The 26,214-nt window shown below is 43.3% G+C and overlaps 1 protein-coding gene across 1 annotated transcript in view; it reads right to left on the minus strand.

Moving 5' to 3' along the window:
* Positions 1-26,214, minus strand: part of LOC106606720 (cytohesin-3) — a 51,986-nt gene that overhangs the window by 14,957 nt on the left and 10,815 nt on the right. Inside the window, exons 2-8 of the mRNA XM_045720007.1 lie at positions 5,154-5,236; positions 4,869-4,933; positions 4,267-4,333; positions 3,808-3,926; positions 2,979-3,059; positions 2,488-2,600; positions 572-720 (exon numbers count right to left, since the gene is read on the minus strand). Coding sequence (XP_045575963.1) covers positions 572-720; positions 2,488-2,600; positions 2,979-3,059; positions 3,808-3,926; positions 4,267-4,333; positions 4,869-4,933; positions 5,154-5,236 — 677 coding nt within the window. The remainder of the gene's footprint in view (positions 1-571; positions 721-2,487; positions 2,601-2,978; positions 3,060-3,807; positions 3,927-4,266; positions 4,334-4,868; positions 4,934-5,153; positions 5,237-26,214) is intronic.

Raw genomic sequence — 26,214 nt, forward strand, 5'->3', positions numbered from 1 at the left:
ACACACTCATCAACCACATCCAACCCCCCACTCCACACACCAAACACACACTCATCAACCACATCCAACCCCCCACTCCACACACCAAACACACACTCATCAACCACATCCAACCCCCCCACTCCACACACACTCATCAACCACATCCAACCCCCCCACTCCACACACCAAACACACACTCATCAACCACATCCAACCCCCCACTCCACACACACTCATCAACCACATCCAACCCCCCACTCCACACACCAAACACACACTCATCAACCACATCCAACCCCCCCACTCCACACACCAAACACACACTCATCAACCACATCCAACCTCCCCACTCCACACACCAAACACACACTCATCAACCACATCCAACCTCCCCACTCCACACACCAAACACACACTCATCAACCATATCCAACCTCCCCACTCCACACACCAACTCATCAACCACATCCAACCCCCCACTCCACACACCAAACACACACTCATCAACCATATCCAACCCCCCCACTCCACACACACTCATCAACCATATCCAACCCCCCCACTCCACACACCAAACACACCCTCTCACCCTGAGTAGATCCTCTGGCAGGTCTCCTCCCTCGTTGATGCCTCTGTTCATGGAGATGAATCTCTCTACGGGGGGCTTGTCTCTGACGTTGGGGTTGTGGAGGCTGGTATTCAACATGATGATGGCGAAGGACAGGACATAACACGTGTCTGGGGAGGACAGCAGAGAGAGGAGGTGTGAAGTGTGTGTGTGTTCTATAACCCCTGGCCGTTTTAACCTGGTGTGTGTCAGAGCACCAGTCCCCAGAGGGACGCAGCAGAAGCAGCTGTAACTAAGTCGGCGTGTCACCACCGCAACACATCCATATTCATGAGGCCAAGACCACATATCATTCATCAACCCACCACTGGTTACTGGGACAGGGGACACAACACTGCAGATAGAACATAGAGCTGACATGACACAATATCATATATGTTCTAGACAATACATTTCTATATGAATGTTCTGTAACAGGCCCCTGGTTGTTTAGGAAGATGTAGGGGAGAGGGACAGAACATTGAGGATAGAAATTACTGTATAGACCTGACATGATCCATTATGGTACATGACAGACACAATTATATTTGTTCTACACAATAGATTTATATCTGAAAATTCTGAGCAGGACCATGGATGGAACAGGACATTTATGATGGTAAGGGACAGAGATGATGGTAGGGAACAGAGATGATGGTAGGGAACAGAGATGATGGTAGGGGACAGAGATGATGGTAGGGGACAGAGATGATGGTAGGGAACAGAGATGATGGTAGGGGACAGAGATGATGGTAAGGGACAGAGATGATGGTAGGGAACAGAGATGATGGTAGGGAACAGAGATGATGGTAGGGAACAGAGATGATGGTAGGGGTCAGAGATGATGGTAGGGGACAGAGATGATGGTAGGGAACAGAGATGATGGTAGGGGACAGAGATGATGGTAAGGGACAGAGATGATGGTAGGGAACAGAGATGATGGTAAGGGACAGAGATGATGGTAGGGAACAGAGATGATGGTAGGGGACAGAGATGATGGTAGGGGACAGAGATGATGGTAGGGGACAGAGATGATGGTAGGGGACAGAGATGATGGTAGGGGACAGAGATGATGGTAGGGAACAGAGATGATGGTAGGGGACAGAGATGATGGTAGGGGACAGAGATGATGGTAGGGGACAGAGATGATGGTAGGGAACAGAGATGATGGTAGGGGACAGAGATGATGGTAGGGGACAGAGATGATGGTAGGGGACAGAGATGATGGTAGGGGACAGAGATGATGGTAGGGGACAGAGACAACGTGTGGTCTGAGCGTGCCTCACTAGTCACTAATGACCCTCTGTTATTGACCAGTGATCAAAGTCCTTATTAGAGGAGCCATGCAAGTAGTGATGACACAGAAACAATGAACCGCAAGTCTGTCAGCAACAACGGCTAACGATGCATTAAGTCATCGGACAGAGAGTCAAGTACCGACTGATAGTGAGTGATTGTAGAAATGTGAGTGTACCGGTATTCGGGTTTTTAATAGTTATAGCAATTCAAGACTTCCTTTTCCACAAAGACAAATGTACATGTAGGGTTGGGTATTGTAGAGGTTTTATAGAGCGACTCCACTCCATCTAAAGAGGTATAACATGTAAAACATTTACTATACAACAAAGACTGGTTTTAGGACCAGATAGTTCTAGAGTGGAGCCACGTCCTTAGAACTTATACCTAAAAGACAGGTCTGCTATAAAGTAGAGAGACAGGGAGACTGACGCATTGATCTAAGGCAGGGGTGGTCTGGTGCTGCTCTTTATGACAGGGTCCCTCCAATGTGTGTGTGTGTGTGTGTGTGTGTGTGTGTGTGTGTGTGTGTGTGTGTGTGTGTGTGTGTGTGTGTGTGTGTGTGTGTGTGTGTGTGTGTGTGTGTGTGTGTGTGTGTGTACCTGTGGATTGGAAGACACCGGGGTTGCAGGAGCAGTACCGCGAAGCGAAGGCCTCCATCATACGATCGATCTTCTGAGCCTCACCAGGCAGTCTGAAACTCCACAGAAACTGTCTACACCAGCATAGAGAAAGAGAGAGTGAGGGAGAGAGAGAGAGAGAGAGAGTGAGAAAGACAGAGCAAAGGAGAGAGAGAGGGAGAGGGAGGGAGAGAGAGAGTGAGAAAGACAGAGCAAAGGAGAGAGAGAGGGAGAGGGAGGGAGAGAGAGAGGGACAGAAACATAGATGTGAGGAGAGAAAGTGAGAGAGAGAGAGAACACAGGAAAATCAACGAGGAAGAAAACAGAGGCTCCAAAAGTGTCTTGAAAGCAGGACATCATCATAAAGTGTACTGACTGCACATTATCAATAATAAATACTACTAGATTCTTTTTTTTTTAAACGTGATGAACAGCTGGGAATCTTAGTACAGTAATATGCAGAAACAGCTCACCGTAAAGCCTGTACGAGGTTGAGATCTGCAAACTCATGAAGGTCTACGAAGGCCTGCAACACCTTGAGGTTGAAGTCGTCCCTGGGAGAGATGAGGAACAGTTTGTCAGGTTCTCAGATTCAGTCTAGCACTTCCAAAAACAGAACTATTACAGGTAAAGTGTCTTTCAATCCCTATAGGAACTGAAATGTCTGTTAGGGGAGAGGCCCTTTTTAAACCCAACTCCACCTCTTCTCTAGATTATGTCTCTATCAGACCATTATACAATATGATAAGATTGCGGGTCGTGATAAATTGCTATTTGTTTGTGCATACAACCAACTTCTTAACATACAATATGTTGTTGCTTTCTTAAGGGCCTTTTCCAAAGAAAACGATTTATCCCAGCCTCAGACTCTGCTCTGTCTGTTTGCTACACAGGCTGTTTTGACAGTCACATCCCTGCGAGGTGGCCCACGTGTCGTAGATATGAAACACATGTAGCCAGGCAGAGCAGATCTCTGTTTTACTGGCATGGCCCCTTGTCTACGGTCGCCGCTGTGCTCCGTAGAGCCAGACAATCCATTTCCCGAGGCTTTATGACCGGGCTTATACAGGCACAGAGGGAGAAATCTCCCTGAGAGATGGACAGAGTGTAGGAAAGAGAGAGGGAGGAGGGAGCGAGTGAGATGGGGAGAGAGGGAGAAAGAGAGGAAGAGGGGGAAAGAGAGAGAGAGAGACAGAGAGAGAGAGAGAGAGAGAGAGAGAGAGAGAGAGAGAGAGAGAGAGAGAGAGAGAGAGAGAGAGAGAGAGATGAAAACAGAGGAGGTTAGAGCAGTGTGTTTGTTACCTCTCTCCTAAGTAGTCCCCTATGACAGTTTTGTTGAGGCCCTCTCCTTTGTAGAGGAACTGGGATACGTCCTCAGGAGTGTGCTGGAGAAGGTCGTTCTCCAACAGAAACTGGATCCCCTGGAAGACACACACAGTTTGGTTAGCACTCCAAGCTACACACACACACACATACACACACACACACACGGTTATCTGTTTTGACTTGAAGGAGAGCTAGGAGGCGCTACAATAAGTCATTAATACAGATAACACAACCAGATAACATCTTTGATGGCCATGGTTTATAGTGTAACCTGTTCTACATCGCTAAAGGAGGCATAACAGCTACACATCTACATTTCTATCTGTTTTTATAGAAATCAGAAAACATTCAATAAAAACGTCTAACACCAGATTAACATCAGTGGAAGTGGGTTATTAATGTCTTTAGCATGGATTGCATGGACTTTAGACAAACCTTTTTGGGGTCCATGTTGAATTTCTTCCTTCCCATGGCGATCTGTTTATTTCTTTGTGTTGTTTTACTGTGATTGGACAGAGCAGAGAGATCCATCAGCCCTCTAGAACAGGTGTGGCATTATCAACAACTGACGCCTGTATTTGTTCACCAGGTCAACTGTCACGTTTGTCTACTTTGTACAGTATTTATCCAGGATACTGAACGGTATTGTGGTGAGTTAGTGAGTTGACACTGTTAGTTTACATAGGGCTGTTAGTTTACATAGGGCTGGGTTCAGGACAAATTCAGCTGGATTCAGTTATTACTGTTCCAAGTCAGCTATGAACATGAGAATGTAATGATCCTCTAAAAACAATGATCTTTGACTTATCTTTCCATTTGGACTGTAACATCAACCATGGAGGTTGTTGCACCTACTAACTGATTAGCAGGAGAAACTCAATCTAACTCAAACTCCGTCTAATGAAAAATTAATGAAAACCGTATGCCTTTTTCTTTGTGTGTGTGTGTGTGTGTGTGTGTGTGTGTGTGTGTGTGTGTGTGTGTGTGTGTGTGTCGTGTGTGTGTGTGTGTGTGTGTGTGTGTGTGTGTGTACACACCTCTCCCCCACGCAGGTTAGCTGCTCGATCTCAGTCATCACCTCTGCAATCTCAAACTTCAACCGCTGCCAACAGGATTACAGGGAGAATTAGCTGGGTTCAATTGACAACTGAACTGTAGTTGTTTTAGCAGAGCATTGGAAATCAACAAACAGACTCAATGTAAGTGGTTAGAGTCAAAGTAACATTTTAGCCAGACACATAAAGTCATATCATATCAAGGGTGAGTGATATCTTTATAAAAAATATGAAATCTTGACATTTCTTTTCATTTTCTTGACTCACCTCAATGTCATCCAGTAGCTCTTTTTTCCTGCGTCGTATGTTTGACAGCTCATCTCTCTCTTCCAAGGAAAGGTCTTCAGGTACTGTGAAAGAGAGAGATGTACGTGTGGAATTAAGATACAATCACTTACACACGTAGTCAGACACTTCCATGGATTAAGATGTGATAGCTATTGTGCTGTAAATCAGCACACAAGGCTGATGAACCACAGATCTAGGATCAGATTAGTGTACCCCAATGCTAAACCTAACCATTAGGAGGATGGAAAAACATCTGATCCTGGATCTGTTGCTAGGGACATGTTCCAGTTCCACCTACTCCTAAATCAACACATCATTCTCTAGCAGTATACTGGAACTCTTGACTTCCTCTCTGGCAAAAGGAAAACTCCTCCATAAATTACAACCAAACCGGGACCGTGGACCCCCACCCCACACACACACACTAAAGCAGGTAAGCACACACACACACTAGCGCTGAACATCTGCTAGTCTGCTTCCTCATTTGAGGTAATTAGTACCACTGAGATATCTGGGCCAAATGCTAACCCACTTCACACACACACACACACACACACACACACACACACACACACACACACACACACACACACACACACTATAATATACGTGTTTGACTATACTGTATGTGAACTGAGCACCCAGTGGTAAATCATACAGACTGACATTTCCACGTGTTCTATTCAATAAGGAGTCTCCCCAGTCCCTCCTGCTTATCCCTCAGTTTACCAGCAGCACATACATCAACCTTCCTCCCCAGACCTCTCTCTGAGGACGTCCTCCTCACCACCTCCTCCTCCTATCACACACCGCCGCTCTTACTACCTGTTAGAAAGCAGGCAGAGGCAGGCATGCTCAGGCTTACAGGAAGTAGGTCATTCCCACGTCAAGAGCCGTGGCAGATTGTGCTTTTCTACGCCGCGCATTTGCCTCGCCAGCTCTCTTTCTCTCTATCCATCCTATGGCTTGGAGTGGAGGGGGGAGGAGAGTCGAGGGGGGTGAAGGGGGGGGTTAAATCCCAGCTGATTCATAGAGCTAAGCAGCTTTACGATTCTGATTTTTTCTCTTCTCTCCTTCCATTGTCAATAGCTATTGACTTGTCTTTTTTTCTCTCTCCGTAAAGACAAAAAGACAGAGATACCACGGACCATTAAGTCGGGATGGGATGGCATCGTGGTACTCGACTCTCGGTGGCTTCTTATCACGGACGAGCAGCCAATCAGAGCCAAATGCAGATGGTAGACAGAGGAAAAGGATCTCAGAAGTGGTGATCATTTTCTCTCACGGCCGAGTGGACCCACTCAAAGCCTCTGACTGACTTCTACATTAATGAAACAGAGAGATAGACGAAGGGAGAGGGAGAGTACACTGAGTGTACAAAACATTTTACCCTCAAAACAGCCTCAATTCATCAGGGGCATGGACACTACAAGGTGTTGAAAACGTTCCACAAGGATGCTGGCCCATGTTGACTCCAATGATTCAGACAGTTGTTTTAAGTTGGCTGGATGTCCTTTGGGTGGTGGACCATTCTTGATACACACAGGAGACTGTTGAGCATGAAAAACCCAGCAGCATTGCAGTTCTTGACACATTCAAACCAGTGCGCCTGCCACCTACTACCATACCCTCTTCAAAGGCACTGAAATATTTTGTCTTGCGAATTCACCCTCTGAATGGCACACATACCCAACCCATGTCTCATCCTTCTTTAACATGTCTTCTGCCCTTCATCTACACTTCAACTAAATATTAGGGAGGTGTTCCTAATGATTTGTCCACTCCGTGTAGCGAGAGAAATAAATAGAGTAGATACAGAGAGAGAGGAGAAATAAATAGAGTAGATACAGAGAGAGGGGAGAAATAAATAGAGTAGATACAGAGAGAGAGGAGAAATAAATAGAGTAGATACAGAGAGAGAGGAGAAATAAATAGAGTAGATACAGAGAGAGAGGAGAAATAAATAGAGTAGATACAGAGAGAGAACAAATAAATAGAGTAGATACAGAGAGAGAGGACAAATAAATAGAGTAGATACAGAGAGAGAGGAGAAATAAATAGAGTAGATACAGAGAGAGAGGAGAAATAAATAGAGTAGATACAGAGAGAGAGGAGAAATAAATAGATTAGATACAGAGAGAGGACAAATAAATAGAGTAGATACAGAGAGAGAGAGGAGAAATAAATAGAGTAGATACAGAGAGAGGAGAAATAAATAGAGTAGATACAGAGAGAGGAGAAATAAATAGAGTAGATACAGAGAGAGAGGATAAATAAATAGAGTAGATACAGAGAGAGAACAAATAAATAGAGTAGATACAGAGAGAGAGGACAAATAAATAGAGTAGATACAGATAGAGGAGAAATAAATACAGTAGATACAGAGAGAGGAGAAATAAATAGAGTAGATACAGAGAGAGGAGAAATAAATAGAGTAGATACAGAGAGAGAACAAATAAATAGAGTAGATACAGAGAGAGGAGAAATAAATAGAGTAGATACAGAGAGAGGGGAGAAATAAATAGAGTAGATACAGAGAGAGGAGAAATAAATAGAGTAGATACAGAGAGAGAGGAGAAATAAATAGAGTAGATACAGAGAGAGGACAAATAAATAGATGAGATACAGAGAGAGAGAGGAGAAATAAATAGAGTAGATACAGAGAGAGGAGAAATAAATAGAGTAGATACAGAGAGAGGAGAAATAAATAGAGTAGATACAGAGAGAGAGGGAGAAATAAACAGAGTAGATACAGAGAGAGAGAGGACAAATAAATAGATGAGATACAGAGAGAGAGAGGAGAAATAAATAGAGTAGATACAGAGAGAGGAGAAATAAATAGAGTAGATACAGAGAGAGAGAGGAGAAATAAATAGAGTAGATACAGAGAGAGAGAGGAGAAATAAATAGAGTAGATACAGAGAGAGAGAGGAGAAATAAATAGAGTAGATACAGAGAGAGGAGAAATAAATAGAGTAGATACAGAGAGAGAGGACAAATAAATAGAGTAGATACAGAGAGAGGGGAGAAATAAATAGAGTAGATACAGAGAGAGGGGAGAAATAAATAGAGTAGATACAGAGAGAGGAGAAATAAATACAGTAGATACAGAGAGAGGAGAAATAAATAGAGCAGATACAGGGAGAGGAGAAATAAATAGAGTAGATACAGAGAGAGGAGAAATAAATAGAGTAGATACAGAGAGAGGAGAAATAAATAGAGTAGATACAGAGAGAGGGGAGAAATAATTAGAGTAGATACAGAGAGAGGACAAATAAATACAGTAGATACAGAGAGAGGAGAAATAAATAGAGTAGATACAGAGAGAGGAGAAATAAATAGAGTAGATACAGAGAGAGAGGAGAAATAAATAGAGTAGATACAGAGAGGGGACAAATAAATAGAGTAGATACAGAGAGAGAGGACAAATAAATAGAGTAGATACAGAGAGAGGATAAATAAATAGAGCAGATACAGAGAGAGGGGAGAAATAAATAGAGTAGATACAGAGAGAGGAGAAATAAATAGAGTAGATACAGAGAGAGAGGAGAAATAAATAGAGTAGATACAGAGAGAGGGAGAAATAAATAGAGTAGATACAGAGAGAGGAGATAATAAATAGAGTAGATACAGAGAGAGGAGAAATAAATAGAGTAGATACAGAGAGAGGGGAGAAATAAATAGAGTAGATACAGAGAGAGAGGACAAATAAATAGAGTAGATACAGAGAGAGGGGAGAAATAAATAGAGTAGATACAGAGAGAGAGGACAAATAAATAGAGTAGATACAGAGAGAGGGGAGAAATAAATAGAGTAGATACAGAGAGAGAGGACAAATAAATAGAGTAGATACAGAGAGAGGATAAATAAATAGAGGAGATACAGAGAGAGGATAAATAAATAGAGTAGATACAGAGAGAGGGGAGAAATAAATAGAGTAGATACAGAGAGAGAGGACAAATAAATAGAGTAGATACAGAGAGAGGGGAGAAATAAATAGAGTAGATACAGAGAGAGAGGACAAATAAATAGAGTAGATACCGAGAGAGAGGACAAATAAATAGAGTAGATACCGAAAGAGGGGAGAAATAAATAGAGTAGATACAGAGAGAGGAGAAATAAATAGAGTAGATACAGAGAGAGGAGAAATAAATAGAGTAGATACAGAGAGAGGAGAAATAAATAGAGTAGATACAGAGAGAGGAGAAATAAATAGAGTAGATACAGAGAGAGAGGACAAATAAATAGAGTAGATACACAGAGAGGGGAGAAATATATAGAGTAGATACAGAGAGAGAGGAGAAATAAATAGAGTAGATACAGAGAGAGGAGAGAAATAAATAGAGTAGATACAGAGAGAGGAGAGAAATAAATAGAGTAGATACAGAGAGAGAGAGGAGAAATAAATAGAGTAGATACAGAGAGAGAGGAGAAATAAATAGAGTAGATACAGAGAGAGAGGAGAAATAAATAGAGTAGATACAGAGAGAGGAGAAATAAATAGAGTAGATACAGAGAGAGAGGACAAATAAATAGAGTAGATACAGAGAGAGGGGAGAAATATATAGAGTAGATACAGAGAGAGGAGAGAAATAAATAGAGTAGATACAGAGAGAGGAGAGAAATAAATAGAGTAGATACAGAGAGAGGAGAAATAAATAGAGTAGATACAGAGAGAGAGAGGAGAAATAAATAGAGTAGATACAGAGAGAGAGTGGAGAAATAAATAGAGTAGATACAGAGAGAGGAGAAATAAATAGAGTAGATACAGAGAGAGGAGAGAAATAAATAGAGTAGATACAGAGAGAGGAGAAATAAATAGAGTAGATACAGAGAGAGGAGAAATAAATAGAGTAGATACAGAGAGAGGGGAGAAATAAATAGAGTAGATACAGAGAGAGGAGAAATAAATAGAGTAGATACAGAGAGAGGGGAGAAATAAATAGAGTAGATACAGAGAGAGGGGAGAAATAAATAGAGTAGATACAGAGAGAGGAGAAATAAATAGAGTAGATACAGAGAGAGGGGAGAAATAAATAGAGTAGATACAGAGAGAGGAGAAATAAATAGAGTAGATACAGAGAGAGGAGAAATAAATAGAGTAGATACAGAGAGGAGAGAAATAAATAGAGTAGATACAGAGAGAGAGGAGAAAAGAGAGAGAGTGACAACGCAAGAGAGAAGATATATACTACAGACAGATAGAGAGAGAGATAGCAAGAGGGGGACAGAGAGATAAATAAAATAAATCAGAAGGAAAAAAGACAATAGATACCACTACCACAAGACAGCCAAGCTCAGAGAGAGGAGAGAGAGAGAGGAGACAGAAGAGCGAGAAGAGAGAGAGAAGAGAAGAGAGAAGAGGAGAGAAAAGAGAAGAGCAGAGAAGAAGAGAGAGCGTTCTCTTCTCTGTGTTACTCTGGCTCTTTAACCAGGCCCATAAAGCCAGTGATTGTAGATTAGATCGCCCCCCCAGGCAACCTACGTCTCTAATGGGCAAAGCAGAGCGCCATCCCACCTACTTTACCTCAAAGAACCCAGTCAACCAAAAGAAAGGGACAAATTGTCTGGGATTGATGGCCGCTGTGTTCAGTGACAATACCCCTGCTGTGTGTATGCATGTGGAAATGCTGGGTAATCTGATATCATCATTGTGGATGAACTGCTGCTGTAGGCTATACACCGTCAGCCTGGGTATCTAATGCATTATACATGAAGGATGTGTGTGTGTGTGTGTGTGTGTGTGTGTGTGTGTGTGTGTGTGTGTGTGTGTGTGTGTGTGTGTGTGTCCCTTTCTTCCACCTCCAGTCTGATTCCCTTCATCCACTCCTCTCCCGTGACCAACCAGATCAATGTGATCTCCAAGGGTCAACGAGGTCGTCACAGAGGTGAGAGGTCAGACACCCCTAGGCAGGGTCAAAGTGCTACTGCTACTGAACGGTCACTTAAGGAACTCACTGCTGCAGTGTAATCAATTATACAGACCAGTGGCCACACACCACACGCCATGGGAGACTTCCTGCTTCACTTCCTTTTAGACTGAAAATAATCACTTATTCTACACACTCAGGGCTGAGCACTAACTAGAGCTCATGCAACTCCAAATCTAATCTGAATTATGCATTGATGTCAATTGGATATTTGAGTGGAAAGTTTGAATTCTTCAATATTTCAGACCCTAAACTAATTGAACTAGGAAGTCATCTTGATCTGAGAGAAAGGGACTATTTTCCAACAGACACGTTTGTCCAAAGTTTCCCGGTGTTCTGCTTGTTATCAAGTCTTTATAATAATCTGTAGAGGAGATCTGAGCCCTTATTAACAAAGTGTCTCGCAGTAGTGCTGATCTAGGATCAGGTCCTTCCTGTCCATATAATCTTATTCATTATAATCTAAAAGGGATAACTGATCCTAGATCAGCACTGCTACTCAGAGATGCTTTGTGACTACTGGCCTGGTTCTGATGGGCACCATGATATTAAGATCTTATGACTTATTCAATTTGACATTTTATTTATTTAGCAGACGCTCTTATCCAGAGCAACTTACAGTTAGTGTATTCATCTTAAGGAAAGCTAGATGAGACAACCACATCACAGTCATGTTTTATGTACTTATGACTACATGATCATCCTCTCCTCCACCTCCTCAGTCAGACCTCTCTCTGCCCTGGCGATCAGTCACAGTCAGGGGTCTTGAACCAGGAACAGACAGGGAGACAACATGCAAATTCTCCACGCCATTGATAAACCAATGTCATTCATCTCCTGATCCAAGTGACGCTGTGACGCACTCGACCCTGATAGAATCAGTACAACTGTTGGAGTTGGACTTGGTGATCCCCTTTGTTGGATCAAGTTGGAAAATCTCTCTGGAAAAGTTGCAGACACAGTGGCGCTGGGCTAGCCTTGTCCCAGATCTGTTTGTCCTATCTTGCCATGCTAAGGTTTGGCTGGCTTGGCTTCGAAACTGCTCTGTTATGCTGACCATGCTTCCCCCAGCCTGGACGTGCATGCCTTTAGCCCCAAGTCTTGTAACTGCTAGCTATGCTAGCTAAGGCTACTTAAGGCCCTTTGCATAATGCACAGCTGTCTCTGGCTGCCGGTATAAGATAGATAGTGCAGATAGAGAACATTCTCTAGAGATTCTAGAACACCCTGGCTGTATTCACAGTGTCTCAGAGTAAGAGGGCTGATCAAGGATCAGGTCCTACTATCCATAATTTTTTTTATTAATTATGATCTAAAAGACAAAACTGATCCTAGATCAGCACTCTTAATGTGGGAAGCTGTGTGAATAGAGGCCCTGGAGTTCTCTCTTGGACAGTGACTGACATAGACAGAGGACGAGACAGAGGTCAGATCCATGCAGGGAACAGACCACTATTGACCGTTCCCTAAGTCAGATCTCTAACTCAATCGAGTGTCACGCCTTTCAAATCTCCTTGGTAGCGAGAGGGAATACAAAAGCTGCCCAAGCATACTGATCCCCTGGTTGTACTGCAGAGGGAGATCGACGGCAGAGGCGGACATGTTGGAGTGTCCCTTGTGACATGGTTTCATGGTTCCGTGGCTAAAGATAGATAGAGTTGACACTCTATCTGGCTATTATAGAAACAATGGAACACATGGACTTTTTGACAACAAATACAATTTCAACTACTAAACTTAAACTTAACCTTTAGGCTACTCTCACCTCAACCCTGACCTTACCTTTGACCCTAACCCTCGATTAAGAGCACATAGCTATGTTAATAGGCTACTATTGTCCTTTCTAGCATGGCCATCTAGTGCCTACTGTGACAGCAAGGCAAGGGAACAACTAATAAACAGAGCCAGTGGAGCCACTTCCTGATTTTCTCCAGGTCTGCACTGTGACAATGAAGAGAGGATGTCTGCACTGATTAGGCCCACTGACTCTGGTCCGCCGTAACAATAGTAGCCACACAAACACAGGCTGGGTTAAACTAAGTTCACATCACGGCTAGTTCAGGAACACTTATACAAGCGCTCGCCATAGTCTCCTCATTGTGTTACTATAATCATGGAGAAATATGTGCAACAACACAGCTGAGACTGTTGAATGATGTAAGTAGGTTGAATAAGTGTGTCATGGAAGACAAAACCTGAAACATAAGTGTCTGAGTCAGGGCTGACCTGAACCGTACCGTGCTAGCTGGATATTTTCTTCTCACATTGAGGTTCCAGCAACTATGGTGGAAGCATAACCAGGCCAGCTTGGTTTGTCTCCGCTCTGTACTGGGAATATGGTATTATAGTATTGTTACGACCTCACGCCTAGGACCCAGTCAAATACCACACAATCTGTCATTAAGTGTCCTGCAATATCACTCAACTGTTCACAAAATAAAAAACATCTATAACCCAATTTGTGTTCTCTTGCATACATACCCCAGATCTGAGTCCAGCTCTGTCTCGGAGTTGAATACATAGCTCAGATCTGAGTCCAGCTCTGTCTCGGAGTTGAATAGATAGCTCAGATCTGAGTCCAGCTCTGTCTCGGAGTTGAATAGATAGCTCAGATCTGAGTCCAGCTCTGTCTCGGAGTTGAATACATAGCTCAGATCTGAGTCCAGCTCTGTCTCGGAGTTGAATACATAGCTCAGATCTGAGTCCAGCTCTGTCTCGGAGTTGAATAGATAGCTCAGATCTGAGTCCAGCTCTGTCTCGGAGTTGAATACATAGCTCAGATCTGAGTCCAGCTCTGTCTCGGAGTTGAATACATAGCTCAGATCTGAGTCCAGCTCTGTCTCGGAGTTGAATACATAGCTCAGATCTGAGTCCAGCTCTGTCTCGGAGTTGAATACATAGCTCAGATCTGAGTCCAGCTCTGTCTCGGAGTTGAATAGATAGCTCAGATATGAGTCCAGCTCTGTATCTGAGGGTCAGTAGTGGTCAGTAGGACTGTGTTGTTGGCTGAAGCTTTACAGCTACATTGCCCACTGCTTTTAGCTGGTTGTTTTCCTCTCTCAGTTACAGGTGTGATGGCAGGTCCTTTGACAGCCATCTCTCTCTTATCCTCTCCTTTCATTCTTTCACCCTCTGTCTTTCTCACTTTTTCATTATCTCCCCTTCCTCCAAACCTCTTCTCTGTTTTTAAATATTTTAAATCACTATTCTTTTCCTTGTCTTCCTTCTCGTTCACTCTTTAGTTCTCTCTCCCTCCATCTTCCTCTCCATCTTTCTCTCCCCTAATTTTTCCTGGAAAACTCTTCACTATAAGCCTTGTCTCATAAAATAACGTGTGAAACTTTCAAAGTGAGCCATGTTCTTTCGGAGGGCTCCATTGGCTATTTATTAGCCTCATCTCCATGGTAATAGTCAGGAGGATGATGTGGTTCTGGCCTGACCCACCAGACCAGTCTAGAGAATGCTGCAGCTTCTAGTGTATAGCCCCATTAAGAGTATTGCAACTTTGATCAGACTACTGTAGCAGTAGCTCCTGTGTAGAGTCAGACTGAATGCTCTTAGGACCCGGCAAAAGCTGTCTGCTGCTTGCCTGCTTCAATAACCCTTCTCCAAAGTTCAATACACAGAACGGACTAAAGGGTTCTATGCTCAGAACCCAAATAGTTCTACAATTAGCACCCAGACTTCAGACCTAGTAAATCATTCTGTTATCGGAACCCAAACTGTTCTAAAGTCAGAACATAGAGTTTAGACCATCAGACCCTTCCCCAGCAAGGTTTTTTGGTCAACACCCAAACAGTTCTCAGGTCAGAACCCTCTCCCCATAGGAAATAGTTCTACACTCTGAATCCTCCCCCGCCAAGTGTTCTACAGTAATATGTAACATGATTAAACCATGCGCTAACCTCATCCACAGTCTCTCTCATTAGCATAACAGTCTCATGTCTCTGATATTGTTATTGGCTGCATTGATTTAATGCCAGTCATAAAGCACTCTGATTTACAGTCTTCTCCTGTTTAAACAAATGGCTGAAGGGAATTTCCATCACCATCACTGAGCGAATCATGCAGATGTATTTCAACAGGCTCTAGGATAAACCACTTGTTTTTTCCCCTTGTGAATGCGACCTCTATTTCACTCTATCGTTCAATTGCTTGCTCTCCCTCTCTCTCCCACCATTTCAAAGTAAATCAAAGTCTTTAAAATGAAAGTATTTTCTAGCACCAAAAAGACACACACACACACACACACACACACACACACACACACACACACCTCCTCTGTGTAAATGGAGACAACAATTTCCCACTGCTCTCCCTTCGGTGCATGGACCTGCTAAGCTCATCAGTCAGTCTGCTAAAGTCATCTGATCTGAAAAACATGTTATTGTACTGGGACTCCTCATTTACTGGAAGACAGACCTCACCTCACCTAAGGTACTACACTGAACAAAAATATAAACGCAACATGTAAAGTGTTGGTCCCATGTTTCATGAGCTGAAATAAAGGATCCCAGACATTTTCAAATGCACAACAAGATGTCTAAAATGCTGGGCACTAATTTGTTTACATCCCTGTTAGTGGGCATTTCTTATTTGCCAAGATAATCCATCCAACTGACAGGTGTGGCATATCAAGAAGCTGACTGAACAGCATGATCATTACACAGGTGCACCTTGTGCTGGGGACAATAAAAGGCCACTCTAAAATGTGTCACACAACACCTCAGATATCTCAAGTTTTGAGGGAGCGGGCAATTTACTTATTTAGCTAGGCAAGTCAGTTAAGAACAAATTCTTATTTACAATGACGGCCTAGGAACAGTGGGTTAACTGCCTTGTTCAGGAGTAGAACGACAGATTTTTACCTTATCAGCTCGGGGATTTGATCTAGCAACCTTTCGGTTACTGGCCCAATGCTCTAACCACTAGGCTACCTGCCTCGCCAGCATTGGCATGCTGACTGCAGGAATGTCCACTAGGGCTGTTGCTAGAGAATTTAATGTTTATTTCTCTACAATAAGTTGCTTCCAACGTCTTTTTAGAGAATTTGGCAGAATGTCCAACCGGCCTCACAACCGCAGACCACATGTATGGTGTCGTGTGGGCAAATGGTTTGCTGATGTCAACGTTGTGAACACCCCATGGTGGCGGTGAGGTTATGGTATGGGCAGGCATACACTACCGACAACAAACAAAATTTCCTTTTATCGATGGGAATTTAAATGCACAGAGATACCGTGACAAGATCCTGAGGCCCATTGTTGTGTCATTCATCCGCCGCCATGTTTCAGCATGGTAATGCACGGCCCCATGTCACAAGGATCTGTAAAAAATCCTGGAAGCTGAAAATGTGGCAGTTCTTCCATGGCCTGCATACTCACCAGACATGTCACCCATTGAGCATGTTTGGGATGCTCTGGATCGATATGTACGGCAGCGTGTTCCAGTTCCGGCCAATATCCAGAAACTTTGCACAGCCATTGAAGAGGAGTGGGACAACATTCCACAGGCCACAATCAACAGCCTGATCAACTCTATGTGAAGGAGATGTGTTGCGCTGCATGAGGCCAATGATGGTCACCAGATACTGACTGGTTTTCTGATCCACGCCCCTACCTTGTTTTCAAAGGTATCTGTGACTAACAGATGCATATCTGTAGTCCCAGTCATGTGAAATCCATAGATTAGAGCCTAATGAATTTATGTCAATTAACTGATTTTCTTATATGAACTAAGTCAGAAAAACCTTTCGAATTGTTGCATGTTGCATTTATATATTTTGTTCAGTATAGTTTGGTTCAGTTGTTTGGATTGTCATTGATTTACACAAAAAAATATGCATTGTAATTTTCTGATTTTGTGCAACTCATTCTTGCTTTCATTTTTGTATTCAACAGCATATTTCGCTTGATTGCGTCGGCGACAGTCACTCGCTGGGAATGTTTGCTGTCATTTCTGCTATTTCTGAGATCCAAACATTGCCCCAAATAAAAGGGGATTTCAACATCAAAACAAATGCATCACAACACAGCTGTTTAATGATCAAAAAGCACCAGAGGCTTGAAGCACAAATCGCTCCCCCTGTAAGCCTAAACCCACCCCGACAGCAAAGCGCACCAGCCACAATGACTTATTCATATGGAATTAAACAAGATCACCGTTTTTACTGCTAACGTTTGCCAAAAATCCACATTAAAGGAACGCTTCCGCTTCCCTTCCGGAGATGAAAACAGGGACGTAATTAGTCTATTTTTGGGTCATCATGTGTCATGCTCTTCCTAACAAATTAGATTACTCGTTTTGGCAGCAGGGTCCCCTGTTCTTTATCTCTACTCAGTTACAGGCGCTGACTGCAGTAGGGTTGCCTTTGATTACTCTTGATGATCCTCCTTTCACGTGTCACTTCCTGCGTATTAAAGGAGCGAATCACAGCATCAAATCAAATCAAATTTTATTAGTCATATGCGCAGAATACAACAGGTGTAGACCTTACAGTGAAATGCTTACTTACGAGTCCTTAACCAACAATGCAGTTAAAAAAAATAATAATAATGAAAGTAACAAGTACTTAAAGAGCAGCAGTAAAATAACAATAGTGAGACTATATACAGGGTTGAGGTAATATGTACATGTAAGTAGAGTTATTAAAGTGACTATGCATAGATGATAACAACAAAGAGTAGCAGTGGTGTAAAAAGGGGGGGGCAATGCAAATAGTCTGGGTAGCCATTTGATTAGAGTCTTATGGCTTGGGGGTAGGCATATGTTGTGAATGACTATATTATGACTGTGTCCCTGCTTTCTTTTCAGTGCCCATTTTTAAAGAGAGTTTACAGTACATTTTTAGAGAGTTTTGCATGTTTTGAGTTGTGACCAATGAATTCCCCTTTAAAATACCCTTGCCATGAGTCTACCTCAGAGGGGCCTTCTTATCTTATCGTGCATGCACCATCCGGCTGAGGCCATGTCTCCTTTCCCAAGGAGAGACTTCCAGGGGGGAAGCTGGGTATGGCATGAGGGCATGAGAGCACAACCTGGGCCCCTTCTTTCCTACACATTGACTTAAAGGAGGATAGAGGGGATACTGTGGAAGCACCGTTCAGACCTCTACTACCGTTCTCTACAAAACATCCATATTGTTGTATACTGTATATCGCAGTACTTAAAATATAGAATACTTACATAAAACAAAAAAATTATTAAAACGAATTTAGACAATATTAATTGAAGCATTGGCCCTAGGCTGTAATTAAAGCAACCAAGGACTTTTGTCTGTATTGTGTGTCAGGCCAGACAATGTGTGAAGATTACTGATTGGTGCCGGCGAGGGGAAAGTAGCACATCTCACTAACGGAGCCTGCGGCGTCTACAGCAGCATCTACCATGTCACCCTACGACACAAATACTACAGTGTCTTAAAACGTCACCCTACCATAGGACGCACTACAGCGTCTACTCTACAAAGTCACCCTAGGACACACACCACTGATCAGAGAACAGTGTGACCGCTTGATCAGGCCGTTTAGGAGGCAATAAAACAGCTCCGGGGACAGTGACTGTGGATAATAATGGGAGATAAGCCTCTGAACCTCCAATGACGAGCAGAGGTTATAATTGACTATCAATCATCAAGTCATTTAGGGTCAGACTTTAGAGTAGGGGGTGGAGACGCGGTAAACGACTCCTTGGTGGTTGGCGAAGGAACAAGCGGTTGGAAGTTGTCATGCACGGAAATCTCTGAATTCCAATATGGTGGATGGAATATAAAGGCCTACTGGAACGGTTAGATCTCCATTGGGTTAGCTTTACAGCAGTGGATGACTGTCAGCACGTGAGAGTCCTGTATTCTATTGTGAGGTTCAGAAGCCTCATCCACACACTATCACTACTATTAGTCATAGCATTAGTAGTAAGGAAGTAAAAGAACAACACAAATGTTAACAGGGCCTCTCTTAGAACCCTCTTTAGAACCCCTACAGTCCTCCAGTGTGAGTCACTCAAGAAATGACTGGAGTGTATCTGCCACTGGCCAGTCGTCTGATACGGAGGCCCTGAGGAGACAAACAGAACAGAGCCTGTGAGGCTGAGGGAGGCTGCACTGAATGACTGAACTGTTTATATTGGGCTCTGGCCATCCAGACAGCGCATCTGGAAAAGAGCATGAGGGAGTATAAGAGTGAGAAAGACACGCTGGCTGCCAAGTAGGACTCTAGCTGCTGTTGCCTGCTCTCTGTGTTGTTCTGTGGGAGGAGAACAGCAGGATCACAGCAAACATGTAAAAAGTCGAGCTGGGATGACTTTATCACAGGGAATACGTGGGTGGTTGAGGTCAGTCAGACATCCTCTTTTTCTCTGGACTTTATTATATACAACTTTTTGCAGATTGTACGCCTCCACATAACATGGTTTTTTTATTCACTTCTCTAGTTTGTCTGGAACTGAGATGGTGATAAAGTTTACAGAGGTAGACATTTCAACTGTTACTAGCAGCATCTTTATGAGGAAGTGTTGAGAAATGCAGATTTTCTATTGGTGGAGCTAAAGTGCAGAGTGCAGACCTATTGGTTGCTATGTGATTTAGTATGGTACCATTGGGCAGTTAGTGTGGCATTTAAATGCAGCTACAGTAGTGAGGTCGACAGTAATCAGTTGATAATCTTTATGCTGCCTATAAGATATTAAAAACAAATGTTTGGTCACAGATTTCAAGAAAAAAAAACATTTAATCCAACTGTTGCCATTTTCAGATATCAAAATAGGCCTACAAGATATAAATATGACATGGATTACATACAGTGCTGTGAAAAAGTATTTGCACATTTGTCACACTTAAATGTTTCAGATCAAACAATTTTTAATATTACACAAAGATAACCCAAGTAAACACAAAATGCAGTTTTTAAGTGATCATTTTATTTATTAAGGGAAAAAAGCTATCCAAACCTTCATGGCCCTATGTGATAAAGTAATTGCCCCCCTTGTTAAATCATGAATTTACTGTGGTTAATCACATTTTTTGGAAAGCCGAGTTCAATTTCACTAGCCACACCCAGGCCTGATTACTGCCAGACCTGTTGAATCAAGAAATCACTTAAATAGAACCTGTCTGACAAAGTGAAGTAGGCCAAAAGATCTCAAAAAGCAAGACATCATGCCGCGATCCAAAGAAATTCAGGAACAGATGAGAAACAAAGTAATTGACATCTATCAGTCTGGAAAGGGTTACAAAGCCATTTCTAAAGCTTTGGGACTCCAGTGAACCACGGTGAGAGCCATTATCCAGAAATTGAGAAAATTTGGAACAGTGATGAACCTTCCCAGGAGTGGCTGGCCTACCAAAATTACCCCAAGAGCGCAGCGACGACTCATCCAAGAGGTCACAAAAGAACCCACAACAACATCTAAAGAACTGCAGGCCTCACTTGCCTCAGCTAAGGTCAGTGTTCATGACTCAACCATAAGAAAGAGACTGGGCAAAAACAGCATCCATGGCAGAGTTCCAAGGCGAAAACCACTGCTGACCAAAAATAACATAAAGGCTCGTCTCACTTTTGGCAAAAAACATCTTGATGATCCCCAAGACTTTTGGGAAAATATTCTGTGGACTGATGAGACAAAAGCTGAACTTTTTGGAAGGTGTGCGTCCCGTTACATCTGGCGTAAAAGTAACATAGCATTTCAGAAAAAGAACATCATACCAACAGTAAATATAGTGGTGGTAGTGTGATGGTCTGGGGCTGCTTTGCTGCTTCAGGACCTGGACGACTTGCTGTGATTGATGGAACCATGAATTCTGCTATCTACCAAAAAATCCTGAAGGAGAATGTCCGGCCATCAGTTCGTGACCTCAAGCTGAAGCGCACTTGGGTTCTGCAGCAGGACAAATATCCAAAACACACCAGCAAGTCCACCTCTGAATGGCTTAAAAAAAACTAAATGAAGGTTTTGGAGTGGCCTAGTCAAAGTCGGGCCTTGAATCCGATTGAGATGCTGTGGCGTGACCTTAAAACGGCGGTTCATGCTCGAAAACCCTCCAATGTGGCTGAATTAAAACAATTCTGCAAAGAAGAGTGGGCCAAAATTCCTCCACAGCGATGTGAAAGACTCATTGCCAGTTATCGCAAACGCTTGATTGCAGTTGTTGCTGCTGAGGGTGGCACAACCAGTTATTAGGTTTAGGGGGCAATTACTTTTTCACATAGGGCCATGAAGGTTCAGATAGCCTTTTTCCCTTAATAAATAAAATCATCACTTAAACTGCATTTTGTGTTTACTTGGGTTATCTTTGTGTAATATTTACATTTGTTTGATGATCTGAAACATTTAAGTGTGACAAATGTGCAAAAAAATAAGAAATCAGGGAGGGGCAAATACTTTTTCACAGCACTGTATTTTGGGGAAATAATGAAAAATGGTAACCCCCTCTAGCTACAGTAATACCCCTCAATTATCCTTCAAAACACATTAACAATTTGATATAAATTACAATATTTTGATATAGTCCCACTGTTGCATTCGACCCACCTGAACCCATGTCACATCCAGCTGTGACCCAGCTTCATAGAGCTGAATATTGGGGTAGCCAGATGTTGAGAAGATGCAGTCATGCAAAATAACATAGGATACAGGAAATAATATGAAGCTTCCTGTTTGAAGAGATCCAGCTGGATGGAACTCAGATGATCTGTATGAAGTTCAGTAACGCTGGGTTCATATCTACTGTATGTATCTATGATTTGAAAATGAAAAGATTGATCCATCACTAATCTATAATAACCATCTGGTTTCCTTCCTGGGACAATAAGATAGGAGAGTGGAAGAGACAAAGGTGCTCAAAAAGGCTTGATACTCCAAGAAATAAGATCAGTACCTTTCTTGATGATCCAACATGGTGGTTCTGTTGCTGTAAACACAAGGGTTTAACGTGCCACTGTTCTCATTATGGCTCTTTGAACATTTTTAGGCATACAGGGCTCAAGTGCTTCTCCCTTTCTTGAGAAATTGAATGCTGATGATGATTTTAAATAGTGAAAATTGTATTTTATCTAGAGGAAGGACAATAATCACTGTCTTCTTATTATTTACAGCCACCTGTACAGTTTGTCAAGTCTTCAGATAAGTGAAGTATCATATTTACTGAATATTTCTCCCTGCGTGTTGAATAAATCCTAGAATTACAAGGGAACGATATATTTTAAAGTGGAAAGTGGGAAAACTAGTGGAAACAATTTACAGCCTCTGGAAAACAAATATAATCATTCCATCCAGGTCCAGATGTTGGTAATAGTCATTTTCTCCATATTCACCCTTGGAAACAACTCTAAAGTATAACCATTTCATTTATGGACATCTCCCACCAGTGCGTCTAGCTACACATGGTATTGTCTACCACCTCATTCTACAGTAATAATATCATGTTAAGCTATAACTAATCTAGCCATCAAACCTCTGGTGAAAAATCAGCAATGACAGTTTGCTCTGCTAAAGCTACTCAGAGAACACCATGATGTTAGTGAACTTGGCCATCGTCTATATATTTGGAGTATCACTTTGACACACATATGGAGATCCTCATTGATGTCTGTGGGATTGTGGGATCTCATTCACGTAATGTATTTCCGTAGCTAGTGACCCCTCATAGGGAGGGAGGGAGGGCTTGTTTCATAGTGTTTGTGTATTCCAGCCAGAGATATGATGTGACGTGACAGAGGTGACAGGAGATTAAATGTGTGTGTGAAGGGACCCATGCCTCAGAGCCACTGTAAATCTCTGTCTACACCCCGAGGCACTCTTGACTGTGTGTGTGTGTGTGTGTGTGTGTGTGTGTGTGTGTGTGTGTGTGTGTGTGTGTGTGTGTGTGTGTGTGTGTGTGTGTGTGTGCGTGTGTGTGCGTGTGTGCATTACTGCATGTGTATTATTCCCCCCCAGGACAGCGTCTTGATACAGCTTGATATCTAGCCGCTACTGTCCTTGTGAAAAGGTCTCGTTATCAATGCTCTCTTGGACATCTGCAGGCCCATTCTTCAGCCTGTCAGGCTGACCTAGTCCAGAGAGCCTGAGTAGACCGACCTGCCTTGGAGGCCATTCACATTTCATTTCACGCTTCCCACCATGAAAAACATTAGTCATTCTTTCTGCTCTCCTCTCACAAATCCCCACACAATGTAGTGGAGAGGTTTCAAAGGCCAATAGAATACGTTAGGATCCTCCGTATTGTATCAGCAGAACAGATACAGGCTACACACAGTGATTCACTACACTGCACTGCAATGTACATCCCCTTCAGTACTTGAGATTGTCCCACTGTCAAGACGACTAGGCTGGTCCCAGATCTGTATGTGCTTTAGCCAACTCCTCTGATTATCATCGGCAGCGTTTTTCTGGATCAAAAGGGGTTTAAGTGGTGGGCGTGGCATGGGGAGTGGCAGGGGCGTGGCAGAGTGCGGTCGGCCTTATGGCGCTGCTACATTATAGAGAACATTTTAGAGAACATTTTAGGGGCCCCTATCTTGGCGCCATAGATCCTTTTTAGCATTTTTAAGTCAATTTCCTGCAATTCTACACCTTCTGCCATGGAGCTGAGAGAAATTGTTGCAGTTTTAAAGCAAATTTCCTGCAATTCTATGCATTTTGCTATGGCTAATCCTGTGTTATTTTGCTCAAACATAAAAACAAAATGAATACTGATAAATTCATTGTTTTGGGAATTTTCAGTTCTCCTTGACTGCCTACATATTATTTTCAGTTCTCAAAGTGTCACAACGTCGACTGAAGGTGGCGCCACTCCCCGTTCGGGCGGCGCTCGGCGCCGCCGGCCTACTAGCTGCCACCGATCCTCTGTTCATTTTCCTTTTGTTAGGTCTAGTTTAGGTTTGCACCTGTGTTGTGTTAGTTCATTAGTGGGGGGTTATTTAGTCTTTCTGTTTAGGTTTGTTTTTTGTGCGTTTCGTCAGGTTGGTTAGACTGGGGTTAGGTGTTTTTCCTCTGCCTGTGTATTTATAAGGCTGATGAGTTTGTGCTGCTCCCCTACTTTGCTTTCAGGCTCATACTGTTGTTTTTGTATTGCTGCCCTGCCTTGCCTGTTTTTGGCTGTTTGAGGATTACGCCCATTAAACGTGTGTTCACGGACATTTGTCTCCGGCGCCTGACTTCACCCCTCCTGCTTCCTTGAGTACCCCCTTGACACAAAGATTATTGTATTCAAATATATACGGGTCCATTATCTTTTCTACATAATTGATATCTGGTTTTAATCATTTAAGTTAATCACTTAAATCTTTTTTCCATCCTGAAAATGTTTTTCTGACACTGTTTGGACTTCAATGGATTACAATGGCAGAAAGATCCCTGATTGGTATGCCGTATATGTAGTCAGGGGACTTTGTTAAATCAGATCAAGGATCAGGCTTCTCATCTCATTATTGACATGGGGAAAGTCTTGGTAACACTTTATTTGGATAGTCCCAAGGAGATGGTTTGTAGATGTTCAGTAGATGTTCAATAACTGTCAACATCATGTCAACTAACTATCCACTAACCCTAACCTTAACCCTTATTCTAAACCTAACCTTAACCTTAGTAAGTGTTTGCTTATCAACATATAGCGTGTTGATAGTATGACCATCTGTAGACCATCTAAATATAGTGGGACCAAAGTCTCAATGTAGTAGTGATGTACATTTCCTGTATTTGTGAAGAAAGGGATGGTTTCTCATCTCTGTCATGTTTGTATCCTGTTTGGTGTCTCTCCATTCAGCCCACATCTCCAGTTGGGTGTAGGAAGGTGACAGCCAGCAGCTCCAGTTGGATGTAGGAAGGTGACAGCCAGCAGCTCCAGTTGGGTGTAGGAAGGTGACAGCCAGCAGCTCCAGTTGGGTGTAGGAAGGTGACAGCCAGCAGCTCCAGTTGGGTGTAGGGAGGTGACAGCCAGCAGCTCCAGTTGGGTGTAGGGAGGTGACAGCCAGCAGCTCCAGTTGGGTGTAGGGAGGTGACATCCAGCAGCTCCAGTTGGATGTAGGAAGGTGACAGCCAGCAGCTCCAGTTGGATGTAGGGAGGTGACAGCCAGCAGCTCCAGTTGGATGTAGGAAGGTGACAGCCAGCAGCTCCAGTTGGATGTAGGGAGGTGACAGCCAGCAGCTCCAGTTGGATGTAGGAAGGTGACAGCCAGCAGCTCCAGTTGGGTGTAGGGAGGTGACAGCCAGCAGCTCCAGTTGGATGAAGGAAGGTTGGATGTAGGAAGGTGACAGCCAGCAGCTCCAGTTGGGTGTAGGGAGGTGACAGCCAGCAGCTCCAGTTGGATGTAGGAAGGTGACAGCCAGCAGCTCCAGTTGGATGTAGGGAGGTGACAGCCAGCAGCTCCAGTTGGATGTAGGAAGGTGACAGCCAGCAGCTCCAGTTGGATGTAGGGAGGTGACAGCCAGCAGCTCCAGTTGGATGTAGGGAGGTGACAGCCAGCAGCTCCAGTTGGATGTAGGGAGGTGACAGCCAGCAGCTCCAGTTGGATGTAGGGAGGTGACAGCCAGCAGCTCCAGTTGGATGAAGGAAGGTGACAGCCAGCAGCTCCAGTTGGATGTAGGGAGGTGACAGCCAGCAGCTCCAGTTGGGTGTAGGGAGGTGACAGCCAGCAGCTCCAGTTGGATGTAGGAAGGTGACAGCCAGCAGCTCCAGTTGGATGTAGGAAGGTGACAGCCAGCAGATCCAGTTGGATGTAGGGAGGTGACAGCCAGCAGCTCCAGTTGGGTGTAGGAAGGTGACAGCCAGCAGCTCCAGCCTATGACCCTTAATCCACTAACTGTCCCCGTCCCTCCAGAGCTCATCTCCCCCATTTGTTTAAGCATGGAGAGGGCTTGCAGCAGCCGGTAATCCTCTCCATCTACACACAAACACACACGCACAAATGCACACACACACACACATCAAAGCACATACACACACAATTAACTGCTATCTCATCCTGGTCCATGGGAGTGGGAAACCGTGAGATACTGTACACACAGCTGGGGCTGAGCCCTCCACCACCAACCTACTTTGGCTGAGTACTATATACATGGTAACTGCAGCATTCACTTTGCTCTGAATACTCCTAAACACTCACTATATATACAGT

The sequence above is a fragment of the Salmo salar genome, chromosome ssa06 (assembly GCF_905237065.1).
Source record: "Salmo salar chromosome ssa06, Ssal_v3.1, whole genome shotgun sequence".
NCBI lineage: Eukaryota > Metazoa > Chordata > Actinopteri > Salmoniformes > Salmonidae > Salmo > Salmo salar.